At 40.4% G+C, this 21,644-nt stretch overlaps 1 protein-coding gene across 2 annotated transcripts in view; it reads right to left on the bottom strand.

Annotated features, from left to right (window-relative positions):
* Positions 1-21,644, bottom strand: part of USP24 (ubiquitin specific peptidase 24) — a gene marked incomplete at its 5' end in the record, with an annotated part of 63,510 nt that overhangs the window by 2,706 nt on the left and 39,160 nt on the right. For both annotated transcript variants that reach the window (XM_084265888.1, XM_084265889.1), the window contains 30 exons: positions 242-317; positions 931-1,009; positions 3,070-3,136; positions 3,399-3,464; positions 3,728-3,841; positions 4,339-4,460; positions 5,619-5,721; positions 6,058-6,150; positions 6,750-6,866; positions 8,211-8,307; positions 9,060-9,173; positions 9,586-9,689; positions 10,616-10,711; positions 12,379-12,529; positions 12,855-12,996; positions 13,591-13,715; positions 14,097-14,317; positions 14,719-14,838; positions 15,290-15,431; positions 15,664-15,746; positions 15,923-16,021; positions 16,224-16,349; positions 16,591-16,710; positions 17,156-17,300; positions 18,411-18,528; positions 18,813-19,004; positions 19,356-19,417; positions 20,211-20,371; positions 20,747-20,817; positions 21,358-21,513. In XM_084265888.1, the coding sequence (XP_084122014.1) occupies positions 242-317; positions 931-1,009; positions 3,070-3,136; positions 3,399-3,464; positions 3,728-3,841; positions 4,339-4,460; positions 5,619-5,721; positions 6,058-6,150; positions 6,750-6,866; positions 8,211-8,307; positions 9,060-9,173; positions 9,586-9,689; positions 10,616-10,711; positions 12,379-12,529; positions 12,855-12,996; positions 13,591-13,715; positions 14,097-14,317; positions 14,719-14,838; positions 15,290-15,431; positions 15,664-15,746; positions 15,923-16,021; positions 16,224-16,349; positions 16,591-16,710; positions 17,156-17,300; positions 18,411-18,528; positions 18,813-19,004; positions 19,356-19,417; positions 20,211-20,371; positions 20,747-20,817; positions 21,358-21,513 (3,482 nt within the window). The remainder of the gene's footprint in view (positions 1-241; positions 318-930; positions 1,010-3,069; positions 3,137-3,398; positions 3,465-3,727; positions 3,842-4,338; positions 4,461-5,618; positions 5,722-6,057; positions 6,151-6,749; positions 6,867-8,210; positions 8,308-9,059; positions 9,174-9,585; positions 9,690-10,615; positions 10,712-12,378; positions 12,530-12,854; positions 12,997-13,590; positions 13,716-14,096; positions 14,318-14,718; positions 14,839-15,289; positions 15,432-15,663; positions 15,747-15,922; positions 16,022-16,223; positions 16,350-16,590; positions 16,711-17,155; positions 17,301-18,410; positions 18,529-18,812; positions 19,005-19,355; positions 19,418-20,210; positions 20,372-20,746; positions 20,818-21,357; positions 21,514-21,644) is intronic.

The raw sequence follows: 21,644 nt of genomic DNA, 5'->3' as shown, positions 1-21,644 counted from the left end.
CAAAGGCTTCCCACAGAGCAAGGAATGGTAATCCTTACGACCACTCACACTTGGTTTTATTCACAGAACACGTGTCTACACCCGAAACACGTGGGGGCTGACTGAAGTTCTGGCATGCAGATACAGCTGCACCCAGACTGTCCTTGTGAAAAATGAACTAGAGAGATACAGAGGATGGAGATTTCATAATTCTCACTGTAAAGGAAGTGACAGTCTTTCTGCAAAGCTACAGCCAAACTACCTTTTTCTGTAGCCACTGCACAGCCCAACTCCAGTGGTGGGAATTCTCCTTGAAATAATCTTTCGCAGTAGGGCACCTTGGAAATCAAAATGACATTTGTTAGTCACAAACAACACATTCTGGCAAACTTTAAGGAAAAAAATAAATCCAAAGCCTTCTCTTTCTTTTTGCTGCTGCCCTCTGCATGCACTGTTATCACTGCAAACTCTGACCTAAGCTGTACAGCCCTGTTATTACCTGAACTAGCAAGAACAATGACGCTTAGTTTACACAAAGCGGTTCTCTACGCAGATTCACATGCTCAGAATTCTGTTTATCAGGACACATTCCAAGTTTAAAAAAAAAAAAAAAGAAGAAAAAAGATAATTTAGGAACCACAATATTTAAAAAATGTGGGACAGTTTGCTTATGTTTATCTTGGTTTTAATCCTAGGCTCCTGCTCTACAGGACATAGTGACCTTTGGCTTCATAAACAGTAATTATCAGTTTCCATAAGAGATCCACCTCGGGTACTAATCAGTAACGATCTCACCTCATACCCACACATACTATCAAGACCTTTGGACACCACTTATATCACAGCAACAAAAGATAAAGCTGATGGAAAGTAGAAAGAGCAGCAGCCTTAGAAGTCACAGAGGGGCCTACGGTAGGGATGAGGTGAAATTCTGAAACCCGTATTACTCACTTCTGAGCCAAGGTAACAAGGAACTTGACACACTGGTAACAACGGCTGCTGTCCACGTGGTTGCTGTGGTGCATCAAGGCTGCAGGGGAGAGAAACAGGGATTAAAAACCACAGTTCAGACTTCTGGGTACCAGCCAGACTGAAAACATAACAAAGATGAAGCTGAAATTTCAGCTTAGGAGGTGGGAATTATTTCTACAGATGTTAGCACGAGTATCTGTGTTAAACATGCTGTTTGCTGGCAGTTTTGAGGACTTCCACAACTCTATTGGATTAAAAATAGATCAAAGTGAAACTGCAGTAATTCTTTCAAACATGGTATCTAAATTTTAAACAGTCCTCTCCTAATGCAGTCGTTCTTTCCCTATAATCCGGTCTATGGTAGATAATCACTGTGGTGGCATCTATCTGAAGGGGGTAAAAGACTCTCATAAATGGACTGGATCACCAGCTTCCACCTGGATCTAAATTTGCAAAGCTAGAAGAATGTTTAAAGCTTCTTCACACAGACAAGCACAGCAAAATTCAACAGCCACGAATCTGTTCTAAGGGAGACTTGGGGAGAGCCCCAGGCCATTCCTAATGGGAAGTTTTACACTGTGAATTCCCACATCTTAACAAGATTTTCTGAGAAGCAGCACAAAGATTTCCATGGAGCTGCCAGCAGCTGATTTGTTACTCAAAAGTTGCTCTGTCCATTGGAGCCAGCAAATAAAACCATAGTGAAACCTCTGAAGTGGACAAACAATTTCTAGGGAACTGCAAACTACCAGTTTTTATACTGTGACAGCACAGCAGATGATTGAAATTACAACATCAGTGTGTTACAAACTACACACAGACACCCTCTGGAGAGACACAGGAAATGATCTTTTGCTGATTTCCTTTCTCAGAGTAAAATTAGCCAGTGTGACTGATAGGTCAGCGAGATCAGATGCTGTTCAGTGCTGTGGCAAGGAATCACAGAATTGTAGGGGTTCAAAGGGACCTTGAGAGATCATTGGGTCCAGCCCCCACAGGAAGCTTCAAGGCAAAACCACAACTTTCACTCCCAAAACTCACAGGAGTTCTTGTAAAATATGAACGAACTAATAACATCATACAAAATGCCTTCAACATAAAAATGCAATTGAATAATTGTATCTCTCCTTTGTAGAAGGAACAAAGGTCATGTATTGCCAAGTTACAGAACAAAATTGGTCCAAGTGGGACTAATTTACCCAGAAATAAAATAACCACTTAGATATTCTCTTACACTGCTTCATATTATCTTCTCTTCTACCAGTCATACGGAGAAGTACAAGAGGAGTAAAGAACAAAGCTAAATACTCCTCACTAAAACAGAATCCAAAACAACTTCAGGTGAAAGGCACAATCCAAAGCAGCTCCTCACCCAAACAGCCATGAGAGAGATGGCCAAGCTGCACTAACTACTCAGAAAGGCTCTGAGCACCACGTGGCTACCCTGCATTTCTCTGCACACCAAAAACCTGCTCCCAGTTCATACAAAGTAAGCTCTCTTCACTCCTGGGACTTTGCTGCTGCTTCAGAATCCTTTAACAAGTGCACTTCAGGAAATTTCCAGTATCAAATGGAGAGACTACACTTTGTATAAGCAGGAAATGGGAGCCATGTCTCAGTAGTATTAGCACCCTTCCATGCTGAACCAATTTATTTTAATGTTAAATAGGATGCTGACAAAATATAGAGAGACAAAATAATCTTTAAGGTTAAGAATTCTTAGGGCTACTCTCTGTTAATGCAAGGTACCTGCTTTTTCCCCTGCATTATGCATACACCCTGATCTGCTTATTTGGAAGAGTTCCTGCCAACCTCTTGGAAAAGGTTCCTTAACATCACTTTGTAAGTAAGTATGACTCTTCTCTGGGTTCACCAACTGCTGTTGTTGGAGAGAATTAATTTTTCCCAGTTCAATTCCTTTCTGGTTTGCCGTTGTTGTAATATTCCAATGCTTATTTTGGGTTTTCTTAGAGCACTTTGTGGAGTGGTGAAGGTCAAGTCAAACAGTGTCAAATTGTTTTCCCTGGGAGGTAAAACAGTTTAGAAGGGTTATAAAATAGGATAAGATATAAAAAGGGGCAGTAGGAGACAGGAGTGTTCACCCACTGGCTTACTTGCCTATTAATCCATTTTCAGTTTCAAAGGCAAATTTGATGCGCTCTACTTGTAACGGGTCTTCAATAACCTGTTAGTAAAGAACAACAATATAAGTAAGCTGTGTGAAATCCCTGTATCTGTTCTATGAAATGGCTTTACTAAAAAAACAAGCAAGACTTGTGAAGTTTTACATAGCACTGGGTTAGAGACAGCGATTTAAAAAGTAATAAAAACTACAAACCAAAGGGTTAAAGAAATAAGGATGTTGAAATTAGCAACACAGGCCTGAGTCTTTCCATTACACACTGATACTAAAGTGTATCCTGCACAAGTCTCTGCTCTTCACCTACCAGTATCTCATGGAGTAACTGGAATATGTTTTTCAGTTCATGGGGAGGAGCAGTTTCCAGCTGAGTCTGCATGGAAAAAATAAAAAGTTACTTGTGATAGTAAAATATGTTGATGATGCAAGGAACAAGATGACAGCTTTACAGACTATTGAAAACCTGTTTTTTTAGCAATAAAAGCTTAAGAACCCCCCCAACCCCCTGCCCCCAAATCCAATGAGCTGCACAGATAGCTCCACACACCCCAGTGCCATTATAACCCATAAGACACGGTATGGCCAAAGCCTAGAAGACACACTTATGCAAAGAGCTCATCCAGATTATCTCCATACCTTGATGAAGTGTAGCACAGTGAAGGAAAAGTGCTCATTACAAAAGCAGCAGTACACCACCATCTCGATGAGAACCGACAGAGATCCCGTTAGCTCTCGTAACGCGTACATCACCTAATGGAAAGGGGCAACCAATTTCAGACACAGCCACACAATTATTTCTAAGAGACAGCTCAAGTTTGTTAATGTTAGTCTTTTCCTTTTTTCTTCCAGCATGGCCCAGTGAACTGAACCCCCTGCCCTCACAACACTCCATTCAGCTCCTGCTGCCCACCTACAAGGGTCTGGTCAAGCATGATCCATTTAGAGAAATTAAAAATTAAAGTTACAGCACCTCCAGCTGACATATGATAACTGACTGCAAGGGCACTTTAAAGTGTGTTTACCTGTCTTTGCTAACTTTGCAAACTCTAACCAGACCCCTAAGTTTAGAGATATACTGAAAATAAGGTGTCAAAAAGAAAGCAATGGTGCCTTCTTTATGCACAGAATAACCACGCATCCCCCTGCTGACTGCTTTTTAATACTCTGAAATATCCTTACAGGAAAAGCTAAGAAATAACATAAGATCAGTTTTTAGGTTAAAGCAGGACAGAATTTAGAACAGATACCTCCATCAAATAAGGTTTTCCCTCAGACAGGAATAGCAAGGCTTCCACTTCTTCATGCAGTGTCAAAAGTGGACCTGAAGCAGTGATGCTTAGAGGTGGACGCTGCTTAAAGAGACCAGGAGCTATAACAGCAAATACAAAAACAATCCACTAATAAATCAGATTGCTCTACACACCTTGAAGACACTGCTACTCATCTGGCACCATGTTGTGTCTAATGACATTCAGCTCAACTAGTTTATGGCCCGAATGACATCACTCCAAGTAATGATCTCCTGCACACTAAAATGTCATTTACATTAGGGACAACATAGGGAAACAAACTGCAGGAAGGTCTAAGCAAAATGTTCATATTTACTATCAATACTGTGAGCTTTAGTTTCCCTCCCAATCCTGTCACACAGTCATCATATTCAGAGCATTTATCATCATTTTACTTCATGTCTTTTGACTGTCTCCAGCTCCAGAAACTTTTAATCCTAGACAGAAATTAAGTTATCCTTTTAAAAAGACAAATTTGAATTATTTCTTTAGCAAACTCAAGATCTCAACTTATTCCTTTACTATATTTATTTCATAGAATCACAGAATACCAGGTTGGAAGGGTCTTCAAGGATCACCCGGTCCAACCTTTCTTGGCAAAAGCACAGTCTAGACAAAGGTGGCTCAGCACCCCATCCAGCCAAATCTCAAAAGTGTCCAATGTTGGGGAGTCCACCCCCTCCCTGGGGAGGTTATTCCACCCCCTCCCTGGGGAGGTTATTCCACCCCCTCCCTGGGGAGGTTATTCCAATGATGGACTGTTCTTGGTGAGAATAAAACATCTTCCTTTTGTCTTCAGCAGGAATCTCCTCAGGAGTATCTTGCACCTGTTACCCCTCACTAGGTATCTCTGTCCCTTGTAAAGAATATCTAGGAGAGTATTTCATGGCTTATTTTTCTCCCCTTCAGGCTGGCAAAAGGCATAACAAATCAAAAATAAAATGCAGCCCATTAGGCTGCAAATCAGTGCCAGCCAACAATGATACAGCTTGATCTACTCACAGGAGGAAAGACTTTTAGCATGTGGAAGGAGTAGAAGGCATAATCATGCTGCTATCAAAATTTCCCTGGCCCTGTCATGTAGCCCCTTGGTACATTTACAGCAAAAGAGAGTAATCAATCCTATGCTAATCATTACTGCCTGAAATTCAAAGGGGCTGTATTTTTCCTCACTGATGTTAAGTTAGTCCCACAGTAAGTGAAATGGAGAGCCACCAAAATGTAGAAACAGTTCTTACCAACGTTTCTTTGTGAGGAGACGTCAGAGTGCAAAACTAGTAGCGCTACGGTGTTGTGAAGATAGGCAAACTCACGTGCTTGTGCTGAGCTCCACCTACGGTTCTGCTTGAGCCAAAAGAGAGATTTAATTAACTTCTGGTTGGTTGATTTACTCAACTTCTAAGTCAAAGCAAAGCAATGCCCTTAACAGTCCACCACCACGTTCTAATACTTTGAAGTTGATGAAAATACTATTATCAAAAGCTTGATTTTTACTTCTGCCAACCATTTTCATGTTAACTACACACAGGCAGCCTAAGACTTGCAAGAAGTTTACAGACTAATCCAAGGAGTAGCCTATTCTACCACAGGAAACTTTATTTATCCATAATTTAAGCATTGTACAAATATGGGGATGGACAAACTGCAGCAGAAAACCACACAGTAGGTAAGTGTTACCTGATTACTCTGCCGGTTGGGGCCAAGGAGAAAGTTGATCATGTGCCTCAGAGCAGAGTGCCTGAGAAGAAGACTGCTAGCCCTTATACCCTGCTGTGTAGGAAACAACAAAAAGTTATGTTCCTGTGCAGGTAAAGGGAACAAAAGTAAAATGTGTAGGCTAAGCTCTGCATTTCCTATGCTAAAAGCAAAGTCACAGACCCCAACAAGCTATACCTCTAGATTATGTCTTATTATTAAACCTGACCAAAATCAGCATATGCAGTGTGTCATATTAAAAAAGATAACAAAACAAAAAAAAAAACCACAGCAAAAAAGAATAGAGGAAACCATACTGGGGTAAAAAGCACAGTCCAGGCAGTTATTTTGTTTCCTAAGGGACAAAAATCCTGAACGCTGATTTAAAAAAAAAAAAAAAAATTCATTTATTAAGAACAGCCAAAACCACCTCCCAAAACAGAAACCCAACGTCCAGACTTTGAAAATGGCCTCTTCAACACGTATTATTTGCTTGTATATTTTTCTGTGAATTTATCCTAACCCAGTGTTCAAAGCAATTTACTTTTTAAAACCAGAAAAAGAGAAAAGAATAAGAGTTCTGGAAGTATTTCACTGTGTTGCTTAAGCCTCCTAAGAATATGGGTGACTAGCTGTCCTTCACAATTAAAGTAACATAAAAAATTGTTTCTTACCTTCTGTACAAAGTTGTTGAATAGCAAAAAGTACTGAGCACAGTTTTTACAGTTTTCAGGTACATCTTTATCCAGTAGAGCAAGTAGCACCTCCAATAACTGATGTAGACTTTTCAACTGTGAAAACAACAATGAATTTTAATTTAATCAGTTATTTACTGCTTAAAAAACAAAAAGTTTTTTGTCTGTCAGAGTCAAGTTATGGTTAACAAGATCCTGTGTATGGTCAGGGATGCTTGCTGTGATGAATACAAATAGCTAACAACAGCCTCACCATTTTTAAGTTTTCTGAATGAGCATGGCATGTATTAAACAGGGAAGTAACAAAGCACTGGCATGGAGGGAACTTGCCCAAAGAGGTGGAAGTCAGCAGTTAATGGAAGTTTGCAATATTTTTAAAATAATTCAAATTACTCCTCAGAGTCAACTGATGTTCCAACTCTGCAGTCATTACTGATGCAAAACAAATGGGACCAGAAGTGAACTGTCACTCAAGGTCTCAGTGTGCTGTCACACTCAGAAAGCAAACATCAGCATTTAGTTAAAATGTTGCAAAAAGCAACTCAGTGTTTAGTTTGCACCAGAGCCCAAGGGTACACATGCTGCTGTGTGATTTATTACAGCTCAGTTAACACATCTTGTAGGACCTCACAGCAATCTTGCCTTACAGCTCTAAAGACAAGCTTTCTTAACAGAAACTAGCATGACTGTAGCATCTTCCACCCATGACACTGGATGCCAAAACATATTCCCCAGAAACTGGATAAAACATTCTATTGCACCAAGTATTAAAAAAACATAATTAGTCCCTTCAGACTAAACAAGAGTTTAAATGTGTCCAAGCCCCCACTGTTGTGGCATATTCCTGTTAGTGGTCACAGGTAAGATTTCTGAGTTCTCTTAACAGAAACCATCTGGTTTAGGTGTCCCAAGGGAAATAAGAGATTCTCAGATGTTTCATGAATGATGCCTTTTCACAAATTTCCTGAGTTTTCCTATAACATTAAGATCAGTCAAATGTAACAAAGCTGCACTTCTAAACTTACTTGCCATGATTTTGTAATAGAAAGTGAAACCTTTAAGCAACCACCATAGCTATGGTCTCTCTAAGAAACTACTGCTACAGGCTTTTGAGGAAGGAGACTCGGTTACAAATCAAGCTGATTTCTGGAATATCTCAATTACAAAAAGAATAAATCTTAAGAAAACAGTGTCCACATTTTTACAAGAATACACAATATCAGTTTATAAGTCAAACTTTATTATAACTAATACTTTAACTCAACTCTGAGAATTACAGCAGCATGTTACCTCCTAGGGTAGGAGCAGACAGGCATTAAACTGTTCAAGAAATAAAGAGCCCCAAGAGCCTTTCACCTTGTCATCTACAATCACACAGAACTGCTTGCAAGCTTGAGGAGAGACACCCAGCAAGACCATTGGTGAGGAGGTGACACCAACCTTCTCCTGATAAAGCAAGGCACTGTCGAGGGTTTTTTCGAGAATGGTGGCTACAGCCACTCGCACCTCTCTCACGCTGCATTCCAGGAGGAAAGTCCTGGAAGAGAAGAGGTGAAGCTGCAAAGAGAGCTGGAATCAACGTGTACACACAGCTACTACAATTAAGTGTGATGCTTATTGTTTTAAAAAGGAAAACAGTCCAGATACTTCTTGTTTTGTACTGCTGTGGATAAGCTTTAACTCATTTTCTTTCACTCCTGCTTGGCAGCACTAAGGCCCATAATATTCCTTTATTTGAATGAATAAATATAACAAAAGAACTAAAACTAAAAGCTGTCATGGGATCCTGTCTTTCAACACCACTTTAAAGATAAAGTGTTCTTGACATTGATGTATCTCTCTAATTGTGTCAGTTGTCCAAGACTATGTCCTAGATGTTTTCCAAACACCTATTAGCCCATCTTGAGCTTGATGAGAAAAATTCTTCCCAATTTATCCGTGGCCTCTTGTCAGGTAAGTATTTAACTTACAGTACCCCCAAACACTTTCCCCACATTGTCTTTTCCCACTGCTTGCAGAAATGACTAGATACAAATTGAGGCACGCTCCAAGGCACTCTGCTGAATCCACATCCTCCTCCTCCACGTACTCTACACTATTTTATTAGATTTTCAGAATTACTCAAGAAAGCTGCACAGTCAGAGAAAGTAACAGAAATAAAAACCTAAGTGATTATCTAGCATGTCTGTTTAAAGACCTCTTTGGGAATACATCAGTATAGGCCAGATCCTGTTATTCACAAGTTTTGCCCATACATGGGACACCCAAGACTCAATCACCAGTACTTACTTTACAAGCTCCCGGCCCTCTGGCCCGACAAAATACTCCACTAACCACTGACAAGCATCAATGCTTTTGGAGAGCAATGCATCTATGGTGGCAATCCATTCTTCTGTATCAGCCCTGTAACAAAACAGGGACAACAGTCAGTAGGGAGTGAGGAAAAACACCTCCAAAACCTGAGCCACGTTGTTTGTTTGCCAAAACAGAAAGAATTCTTTTCCTGACTTGAACACACATTAGATTGCTTTACACAAACATAGAGATGTATTCTGGAACAAATCTTTAAATCTCTATTAAAACTTTTCCACATCCAGTCCACTCCACTGGAATAATGGACAGCTGGGAGTGGCAGCAAGCAGGTTATGTGTGACTCTCCTTCCTCTCTCAGATTTCTTTGCAATAGGATTCAGTGCAAAGCAGAAATGTAGTGCTACTCCTGTGAACACTCCCCATGGTATTTTGAAGTACTGTAGGTGTGAGAAGCACAAAAAGCTCAGAATATACTGTTACAGCAGGCAGAACAAGGCCTTACCTGAGTTTCTTCTTGGTTCGGAGATAGGTTTGGAAGAGGAACTGGACTGCCAGCTGTAAGCTCACTTTTGCCATGCATGGATAATAAGGATGCTTTACCTTAGTCTGAAAGAAACATCAAATTTACCTCAGAGCTGAAGTATGCCTGCAGCACACATGCTGCCTCTTAAACACATCAACATGCTCCATTCCAGGAATGTACTTCAGTCAGAACAAAATTTAAGCACAGCACATCTCTGTGCTAACAACAGCCCCCAGTGCTGGCTCTGCTAGTTAACAAATACACTAAAACAAGAAGCAGTTTTCTGCGAGGCCCACTAGATCTCTGGACTTAATAAAGGCTGGTTGATTACTTCATTTAGAAACACTTCATTAGGAAACTGCAGTTCCAATGAAAGTCTATCAACTCTGAGGTGCCTAACACCAGCTTTTGGATCTTCCATATAGAGAGGAATTTCTGAGTCTCCAGAGCTCAGTTTCCATCTTAAAAAAAAATAGAAAGGGATGTGTTATTATATAAATTTTACTAGGGGACAGTGATGTTTCTCCCATTACTAGAATAGGAGGCTGGAGGCTGCTTTGAGACAGATGTTACCAGCATGAAAAAAATCACTGAATCAGAGACTGGCATGGGTTGGAAGGGACCCCAAGGATCACAGAGCTCCAACCCCCCTGCCACAGGCAGGGACATCAACCTCCAGCTTGGATCTGCACCAGGTTGCCCAGGGCCCCATCCAACCTGGCCTTGAACACCCCCAGGGACAGGGCATCCACCCCCTCTCTGGGCAGCCTGTTCCAGAACCTCACCACTCTCTCTGTAAAAAACTTCCCCCTAATATCTAATCTAACCCTTCCTTCCTTCAGCTTTAATCCATTAACTAATGCTGGGAGACAATGAATTGCTCAGCTGGAAAAGCAAAGTCACATCTACCCTTCTCTCCTGGTTTGGCTGGTTGTGACCCATGTAGCTTCTCCAGCTGCTTCTACCCATCATACTCCAAATGCTCCAAGATTATAATCTGGGTACTTACAGCATTCAGTGAAGCTAATGACAGAACAAAACTGAAGTAGTCACTACTGTACACATCTCTGTTCTTCATAAATTTCAAGTTTTCATCTCTTACCATCTGTAAAAGTAAGAGAAGGCAAAAAAATTAAAACGTTAAAGTAGATTTTTCTAAAATCACATCTTTTATGTAAATATGTATGGTGCTTAAAAACCAGTGTCAGAGCTATTCTGTTCATGCTCTGAATCACCACTTCAGTGGAGGGGAAAATACATATAGGAGACTTAGAAGATTTGAATAAAACCAGTGATTTTATTCCAAGGATATCACAAGACACAAGACAAGAGATGAGGGATTTAATCATTTGGCCGTTAAGGGAAAAGAAAAAGGAAGAACTTGCTGATAATTTCTATTTTTGCTTGTTTTTAATAGAAGTGCCAAGAGAACATCCTTCAAACCTGAAAAGGCTTGCCTAGCAGATTTACATGTACAGAGCAAGGAGCCATGGTGTAACTGCAAGCCACAGCCACAACAATGCCAAGCTCCCTTTTTTTTCCCCAAACAGATTTTGCTGAAAGACTCTCAGTATGTTTGAGCCAAGTTCTGTGTATTGCAGTAATACAGCCCTGGATACAAGACCCTTAAAGTGACGATTAATGCCCTGATACAGCACTGCATTGCCTGCACAGTTTATTTTGACTATGTGATGTAGGCTTTCTTGCAGATGAGCAGGATGGTGTATGTTCAGAAGGCCAGATACAGGTGAGACATGTACCCCCTCCTGTAAGGGCCAGAGCTGCAGGCCTGCAGACTGAGACCTTCCAGGTTCTACCATTCTCTCACTGCTCTGCCAATGTCATCACACCTCCACTTTCAGTCCTGACATGCAAAGTTCCCTTTAACATCTGTGTTTCCCCCTTTGAAATCACATTCAGTATTACTGAAGTTACCAGAATTGAAGCTGGTTTTGGTTTCTCTCACTTCTCCCCTTTCTACATTTTTGCCAACTCCTGAGCTTGAGGATGACTGCAATTTGCATTGGCTCTATTAATCCTCAAATGTACTTCAAACTAATCATCTTCTCTCTTACCTCTCTCTCTCTCTCTGATCACTTGCTGGCTGCAGCTGTATCTCATGTCTGACTAACTTGCCTGCAGTTTCTCTAAAGCAAAGAGCCACAGTTCAATTTTGTGAGAATCACAGAATGACAAGGTTGGAAAAGACCTTTAAGATCATCAAGTCCAACCATTCCTGTCCTATGCTAAACCATATGTCTAAGTACCTCATCTACCCTTTTTTTAAGCACATCCAGGGATGGTGACTCAACCCCCTCCCTGGGCAGCCTGTTCCACATCCTGACAACATTTTTAGTAAAAATTTTTTTCCTAACATCTAATCTGAACCTGCCCTGGTGCAGCTTGAGGCCATTTCCCCTTGTCCTATCACCTGTCTGAAGAGAGCATCGTCCACCTCTCTACATCTTCCTTTCAGGTTACTGTAGGCAGTGATATGGTCTCCCCTCAGCCTCCTCTTCTCCAGACTAAAAAATCCCAGCTCCCTCAGCCACTCCTCATATGATTTGCCCTCCAATCACATGAGAAGGGACAGCAAAACTCAGAATAACGTACCACTGAACAGCTTGTTAATAACTTTGTCAGAATCCAGAATTACTTTCTAGCTTTGCTAGAAGGAAATTGCTTCAAGGAAGCCTTCAATGTGACCATGTTCCTCTTACTATGTGTTTAAGTTTATGAGCAGGGTTTTGTTGCTGTTTCAGAGTGCTCTACCTGGTATATCCGCACAGGCATTTTCTCTACAAAAAGTCCCTTTTTCTCTCCTTTTCGAACCAGCTTAGTCAAGATAGAGAGGCGGTCACTGTTGGGCCTGTGGGGTCGAGGTGATGACTGGGGAGAAATTTCTGGTGAAGATGGAGCAGATCTGAAATAGATACAAGCTCATGGTGAATAATGAAATCCTATGATGAATCGACAGTTCAAGTTTGAAATACCAGCACAGACAGCATAATCTTAAGGTAAATTTAGATGACAGTCTAAATACTTTGGGGCTGTCAGTCAGCTCAGACTTTTTACTGCAATGACAACAGCAGTATGGAAGAGGATGCAAGAAAAGACTATTCAATAAACAGCTTAAACAGAAGGGTCAGCGTACTCCCTTGTCGAACAGGAATTAGTCATTTCTTAGTTCTGCAGATAGGGTTTAGCTATCACTAAGAGAAACCTGTACAGACTCAAGAGGAACTTACAATGAGAGGTCTTCAGCTTCTTGACGCACAACACTCACTCGACTTTTCTTTGGTAGGACCGGAGAGTTCTGATCAGACACCCTCTGGTAGAACAGCATGTAGGCATTCCAGTAACGCCGACGGACGTCAGGGTAAGGGTTAGCTGGGGGGAGAAAAGGCATTCAGGGAAGGCCTTGGTACCTTCCTCACCTCTACAGGGAAGTGAAACTGGGCGTGGAAGTAATACACACTGTGGCAATTGTCAGATCCAAACATCCATCTGTGTTTGCAAATGAAAACCTGAACTCTAAAGTACTTTTGCAAGAAGCACATGTACTTTAAAATGATAACTATCAGAATTATGAAACAAGTGAATATTGGTGGAAATGCATTTGGAACTAACTCCTTAAAGCACTGAAAAGTTTAACATAGAATGCCACACCATGTTCTGTGCACCATTATCTTCACTAGCCTAAAACAAGGCCTGTTTTTTGAACTATTTTAACAAATTGCCATTGTATTTCTGAATCTCCTCTGCTAAGCCTATGAAGTGCTGAACAACAGTGACTATGTTTCAATTAACATTAGGCTGTTGACTGTTATTTCCTTCAGTACACAGAAAACTCAAGGGGAAAAAACTGCTTCAGAAAAAAATCAGACCAAGTAACTCAGAAGTACATACAATACACTGGGATCTACCTCTATTGAGAGGCAGCGTGCAATACAAAGCTACAGCTAAATCTGTACATCTACTTACATTGATCATAGACTTTAGGTCTGTACTCTCCACCAAAACATTCATATTCCAAGGTTTCATCAGTTAAATCAAATTCTTCGACAACTGTGTCGTTGAACTTATACCACTTTCCTTTCCCACATCCCCTGTGATCAGAACAGAACAGAAACAATGAAACAATGACTTGATTTTTCCAGTGAAAACCCAAACCACCCAAATACTGACAACCCAGAACTCACATCTTGTTTTGACAGTAAATAGAAAGCCAAGTTCAAATCAATGTCAAAATTACATTTGAAAAAACAAACCTGATTAGAAGCCCTCAAACTGCAATAACAAGGTACCTAAGAACTGCTGAGACTTTTGGACTATGATGTCCCTTATTATTGTCTTAACACTCATGATGTTTGGTGTTAAGATAGGGAAGAGTGCTTTCAATCAAGCTCTGAATGGCTCTCTATGCCTCCCCAAAACAAGCAGTCTTTAGACCACTCTCAAATCCCCATTCAAATCTTTTTGGCTGTTACCTCCTGTCCTTTATAAAGGAGTAGTAGTGCCCTGCATGTGCCTGGCCACTGTGAACAATCACACCAACGAGCTCATAGTTTTCTGTAGGGGCAACTTTCTTCCTCGGAGACCCCCCGCCTCCTTGATCCATGTTTCTACCGTTGTCCCCCACTTCTGAGGATGAATCCTGGCGAGCCATCCCTGACACAGTGTAAGGTTCCATGTTCAGCATCCAGGGAAACTGTTCAAAGAGGTATTTTGGATTAACAGAGAGATCATATTGTGTACAAGCTTAGTGTAATTTTATGAGAATTGTATTAATACTTCCCACATTGGGAATGCCAAAGGAAAACATGGTACTTCCAACTTTCAATCCTTATGACATGGAAGTTAAATACAGTATCTTCATGGAGGATTTTGCTCTTGCTTTATGAAAGGACTCTGAGAATGTTGCAGACAAGGAAAACTCTATGGAAAAATATTTCTGTAGCATGACTGCGCTACTTTAAAGTGTACTGTATACTCTAAATCTCCATATCAAAGTGTGGGGAAAAGGAAGAGGAATGAACAGGAAGACTTGAGAGTCCACTCCACAAAGCACTGGCAGGTTGTGGGGGTTGTCATACAGAAAAGTTTTCTTACCCTTATTTGTTCATCATATTTAATAGAACGTCCACTCTCCCAGTCAAAGCCAAATCTCATCAGGTGAATCACCAGCAGGCTAGGTAAGACCTTAATGCATGTGCGCTTCACTGTAGTTCTCTTAAGGAGAAAAAACCAAAAAACAAACAAACAAGGAGTATCACCTCTATCTATAGCTCTGTCTCTCAATTATTCTGTAGTATTCTCCTACACATGCACAATTCCAGCCATCCCAAACTGCTGTACGTACAGCCACGGGAGGCAGGATGACCACAGGATGACTATAATGTGCACAGAGAGGGTATCACTATAGGCATTTCATAGTTTGTGCAGTGGGATGATATGTAACAGAACATTTTACATTTACCACCCTGTTACCCCTCTAAATGTCCAGGCTACAATGATTACAGGGAACAAAGAATGCTATCTGCATGGATTTATGGATTTAACCTTTTGATTACGTCTTCAACATAGAAATAGTAAGCAACATCTAAGCACAGCTTCTATGACCACGTAACTCTTAAGAAAATAACCAAGCTACAGCTCAATCTTTGTTTGCACACAACAATACCTTTTCTTTGCACTTTTCACAGTAGTATGCATTGCTGCCTTCCAGAACTTCTCCTCTAACAAACTGATCCAAGGATATTTCCAGACTCTGACATGAAGTCACACCTAGGTTGAGAGCCATGAAGGCTTCCTCACGCTCATACCTAAACTCAAGAAGAAAAAAAAGAGTCAAGGCACTGACAGAGTAGAATCTACCCAACTTGCATTAACAAGACATATGCTTAGGAAAGAATTCTGCATTTGCCCCACAGCTATCAACAGCTCTGATGCTCACAAAGGCATACATCTCTACCTTCATATGCTGTTTTGACCTACATATTTTAATAGTTAGGGGAGCATGTAAAGTGATAACCAATGCACTAAATTTGAGGTTACCTGTGAGGACAGTCCTTGCAAATCTTCTGATCAGAGAAGATTCCTTGAAAAGTATTCTTAAATATTTGGTCTCTTCCTATTTTCTGTTGGAGATGTAAAGTTACACGTAAGTTAGATATATTGCAAAGACCAAGAAAGCAATAAGAATACTATGTAATTATAAAATAAGCCAAATGGCTTTGTCTTCTTTGCCAAAGAACAAAGAAAAAGTACCAAGGAGATGTCCATGAACAAGGAAAGAAATCCCTGAGGTTTTTACCTTGAGGTATTCATCCATTTGATCGATAAGACTGGTGAAGAACTCATAAGCATCCTGTTGCTCTCTAACATAAAGTTCCTTATTCCACATCTTGAAAATCTATATAAATATTTACAAAGAGGTGGCTGTTCAATATACATATCATTAAACCAAGTGATTTTTAAAAGAAACATTAGTTTTACGTGTTTTGACTTTTTGAAGTAGAATTTACTCTTTAGAAATTCTTCAATGAGAAAAGGCTGAATAAATGATTACTTGTTAAACAGGAAAGCTGTATATTCTAAACAAGAGGACGCAATACCTTCCAAAAGTTCTCAGGTACATAATATTGTAGCTTGCTTTCCATCAAATGGCCAAAAAGAGATTGAACTTGATAGAACACATTGTCATCTGGATTGTCTGTATCATCATCGATGGAAAGGAAGGCCTGGAAACAAACAAAACTTATTAAAATTGGTTCTTGGCAATATTATTACTGTAAGTTGTCAGGACACACAGCACAATAACTTACAATATGTATATTTATTGTGTATATATATTCCTGCACACACACACATACATCCAGTTTTATAATTTTTAAACATTTACAAACTGTGCTGTGATGAACTTGAGGTTCAGGTGACAGTAATTCCAAAAAAGGGAATTTTACTGGATGTTGAACCAATTACCTCTGGGAGACCAGGCTGCATATACAGCTGCTGGAAGACAGCATTCATGTAACAAGTAGCACCACCGTTCTTCAATCCAACAAATCCTGAAATGGAGCGACTATCCACTGGTGGAAGATACTGGAATGAGAACGGGATAAAAATGTGTTTAAGTTAAAAAAATCCCATGAAACTCCACCAACATACTACAGCTCTTATAATCACCTTTATGTAAGCTGTTCAGAGCAATTTAATGGAGAATCAGTAATGTAAATTCTGAAAGCCTGCAAGAGTGCTTCTTTGTCATGCAGATAATTAACACTTTGCACAGAACTGTTAAAAGTGGCCTAAGATGTATTCAAGTAAAATTGTTGATATGTAGCAAATACTTCTTCCTCACCCGAATAATAAAGACTCACTGAAGTATTTGCTTCTGAGGAAGATCAAATGGGTTTGCACTTACTCTTGTATGCTTTTGCCATTTTAAATTGAAGAAGTTTTAAATTTCATGAACAGAGCAGTTTAGCAGATCATACACACTACTTCAAACCACGGTGACACAAATCAAACAGGGCTTCTTGCTTACATCAAACTCCTTGGTAAGTGCAGGGTCGCACTGGTGATGCATAGAAAGCAGCTCTTTTGTAATAAGCTGGAGATTGGAAGGTGAGCTATCAGCCAGCATTACTAACACTTCATAAGCAGCTAATCGGCTGTCTGCTGTACTGCACCTAAAAAGAAAGCCACATTTGAGATCTATTTTGTAGATGACTCAATTATTTCCAATTCCAAAAAGCCACATTACTCAGAACAAGTGACAGTTAATGTTCAAAAAGAACACTGGAAATGATAAAACACTCCTGAGAGGCTGCAATGTGCTAGTTATTTCTTGGAAACGGGGAAGAATGGAATCAGAAGAGCAGCACCAGGAGCAGTCATTTAAACAAGCCTCCCTTGCTGGCATGGAGACACCTGTTGTTAACATTCAGTAGCAAGGAAAAGTAGGAGCCCTAAAAAGAAGGCACAGAATTCTCTGTGCATCTGAGGACAAACAGACAGATACTCTATCACTGATGGTGACATGACAATGTGTTTAAACAGGGACACAAGCTTTGAAAGAGCTACACCAGATAACTTGCTACATGAGATAACCTTAGCCCCAAGCTGTGGCAGAGCAGTACAAAATGCTTCTTCTTGCTCTTTTCAGTGGACCAAACACACGAGCTCTGTCTCCTAAAGGCCAGACTGAAAACACAGCACAAAACTTCACCCAAACGGATTCACTCGTCCCTTCAGATATTGTATGGCAGTAACAGAAGGCAGGTGAGGCAGAAAAGAGACAGCCCACTCTTTCCTTCCCCACATTTGATAACTGGTAATAGCCCAGAATCTCTCTCACATGCTAGAGACTTGCTTGGTGTAAGCTTTTTACAAAATACAGTTCTTTTGAAGGGGAAAATAAGAGGGGAACTTTTGAGATTCCCATTTACAAGGGACTTGGGGAATTTATTTCCTGTTCACACCACAATTCAGCTAACTTTCCAATGATGATGAGCTAAAGGAGTACTCATCGGTCACATGAAATCAGCACTCAGTTGTGCTTGTACTTCACTGATCTACCCAACAAAGCAGAGACTTCAGAAGTACAGAAAAGCAAAGATTCTGGGTCACACAATAACTTACAAAAATGTTATTTAGACACTTATATAGGAAGTACAGAGAACTGGAGAAGTATTCCAACACTGGCATTAAATCCTAGTATCTGTAGCCCTAGTGTGCCATTTGCATTCACAAGAACTAGGACAAAACAAAGGACAGAAACAAAGTAAAAAAGTTTTTACTTTGGATGAAAGTCTTGCTGACTGATTGCAGCACTGCCTGCTGGAGAATGGCTGTTCAGAATTATCCGGGATGCTCGGAAGAGGAAATCATCCAGCAATGGCTTAATCAAAGACGAACCTGTAACACAGTAACCCACATCTACTGTTCAATTTTTACAGTATCACTACAAATATCTAAAGGTTGTTCTATAACAGGAAAATCATTTATAATCAACACAAAATATTTCCAAATATTTTATCAAATGACAGAGGTACTGCCAAAATGACTCCTTATCACTATCACTCTGTATCACTTCTACCAGTTATGAATTCACATACACTGTCTGCTGATCCAAGTCATCTGCTAGCACTACAAGGGCTTCACACTAGTCTAGTCACTCTAGAGTAAAAAGGAATACTTACCAACCATTTCCTTCTCTGCCCCACAAAGTGAAAGGAGAGTCTTGATGAGCCTCAAGTGTCCTGCTAAGAGGATGTTGTCAGCTTCACTAGTCTCACACTCAGCAGTGCGGTTGGGTTCAAAATTGTCCAGCCAGGTGATCTCATCTTCTAACATGGCAGCTGGGCTTATCTTCAGCTGTTCCATTTCTGATGCTGCAAGAGAAAAAGAAAACTCAGAAAAGCGAACAGCTCTATAAACGCAGAATACAAATACAATGAATTTTAAACAGTTTGGCAACAGTCTAATTTCCCCCATGGTGTGTACAAAGTACACCTTCCACAAAGGGACTCATTTCACTTTCCAAGAGGAGTGTGCTGCCTAGATGTTACTGCACACCAAGAAATCCATGCCAGGCATTAACACAGGACAGCCAGCACACTGGTAGGTCCAATAGAGTTCATGGTGCAATAACCCCTCCACAAAGGCAATTCTGCATCTTGTCTACAGAAGGAAGATGTGCTTGGAAGCTGCAAGCAGGATGATGTTTGCCTGTATATACTTACATGTGAGGTCATCCAGTAACTGACATCTCAGGTCAAAATATTCCGTACACTGGGACAGAAGTCTGAAATGGGTACAAAGAGAAGAAAAGTTTGACTTAAAATCAGAAACTTTTTCCTACTTTCAAGCTTGTGTGCTCTATCTAATCCAAAATAGCATAGCCATAGCCTGGGTATGCTTCTGTTTGCACACGCTGCAGTTTTAAAACAAAGTCCTTCCCAACAGCTGCTTGTGAACCTTATTCATAACATTTAATCCCATTTTCTTCCTTCAGCTCCTAATTTTAGTTATCAGGTGATGATAAAACATGTTTTAACTTCTCAGTTACTCCTCTTTTCATATTCCTTTAGAAACTGATGTTTAAAGTTGCTATCAAATTCAACCACTTTTGGCCAGTCAGGGACAAGTTAACAGGACTGACACCTACAGTCCTTATGTAAGCAACAAGAAATCAGGTGAAGACATGGGTCCAGACAGCACCGAAAGAGCTGGTGCCTTCAGGATTGGTTTCTGATCCAGATCAATGCAATACTATCAAACCTCCATCACATCTGTGCCCCATGCAGGACTCCAGCCAGGTTCTGACCATAACCTGGAAAGAGCTGACCTGTTCAGCAATTATCACCTCCCGCAAGTGAAGTCAGACAAGCTGAACTTCACAGAGGAAGAGTTGTACCTTGTGAATTCAGTTGTATTTCCCTTCAATTTACATACTGCCAAAACTATCTGGGGGATGAAGGGATGTCTACTTTCAACAGACTTGCAAAGTCCTAATCCCTTGTGCCTCAGAGCTTCTGCTGCTACTCATTGTTAAATGCAATAGATTTGCTTCCTCAGTAAACAGGCATCTGACTTACCTCTGGTTGATTCCTCTCATGATGCTTGTTGGTGACCAAAGAGGCAGCTGGGCACCGAGAACAACACTCAGGAGAAACTGGTTTGGTTTCTGTACATCTGGGTGAGCTGATGTGTCTGTCTGACTAAGGGTGTACAGCTGGTCACAGGCAACACGACGAATCTGAAACAGTGTCATTGTCATACACTAGCAGTTCCTCAAAGGTTGCAAAAAAAGGGATTTCTAATAAAATGGAAGTGTAATTAAAAAAATAGACATTGAAAAGTTTGTGTAAACCAGACTGTGAGCTTTGCACCTGCCAGCCAGGGTTTCTCTATTTATAGGGATTTAGCAAGCTTAAAGAATGCAATACTTCAGCATTTTCTATCAACACATCACCAGAAACTGGAATTAGTAACTATTATACAAAGGTTATTTAAATAGGAAAACTGGGAATATTTGTAATGAACAAGTTTATCTTCAAGACCATGTTAAATGATCAAAGTTTACACATTTGGATATATAACATTTAAGAAGTTTTCAGGGAAAGATCCTCACCTCAGCACTTGGTGATCCAAGTAAAATGTCAATGATGAAATCGGCAACACAAGGCAAATTGTAAAAAGATCCTAAAACAGAAGAATACCAGGCTATCTTTTTTTAAAATAATCCTATAAATTAAGCCAGTCACAGTCCAGCATTAAAATACCTAAAGTACATCTCCCATCAACAGCTATTTGTGCATTTCCCCATCTCCTTCCCTTACTGGACACAAACACCCCATTAACAGCTGCATTCTCCTCCTCCTCCTCCCACCACTGTGGTTTACACCTCCTGTACACAAAGGTTCAAGTACTAAACACCAGCTATGCAAACAGCAGCACTTACAGAATTACTCTGAAGCCAGTGCAAATATTTATATACTGGCAATAAGTCGGCTTTCCCAATGCATTTTCATTATGCCACTTGCTTTGTTTCATGGCACTGGTTCTTCAGTCATGGAAAAAAAAAAACACCTGGATTTTTTACATGACATTTTGAGGCTTTTAACTTGAGCTGTCTAAGCCTAAAGCCATACATTTCTCAGGAATATATTGTACTCGTCTGTCTCCAAAAGCCATCCTCCACCTTACTTATAAAACAGTGAGTAATGCAGTTCTGTTTCATACCCAGTTGCTGACTGCGTAGCTGAAGGCAGGTTACTAAGAGAGACAAGGCTTCTCCAGCAATCAGAGCATCTTTGGTGGATACAGACTGCTGCCTCACACAGATACCTGCGTGCAGTGCAGTTGGCTCTCCTTCGCTTCCTGAACTGCAATTACTTCCTACATTAAAGAAACAAACAAGCACTGTAATCCATTACATCTTTCAGATGCTTTCAGCTTCTGATCTGTTCTCTGCAATTTAAACCACTCAGTATACACCACATGAAGGCACTGCATTCTTATCAGCTTTG

Source organism: Gallinula chloropus, assembly GCF_964237585.1.
Source record: "Gallinula chloropus genome assembly, chromosome: 6".
NCBI lineage: Eukaryota > Metazoa > Chordata > Aves > Gruiformes > Rallidae > Gallinula > Gallinula chloropus.
The sequence above is the reverse complement of the archived record's forward strand: the minus strand, read 5'-3'. Positions and strand labels throughout refer to the sequence as shown.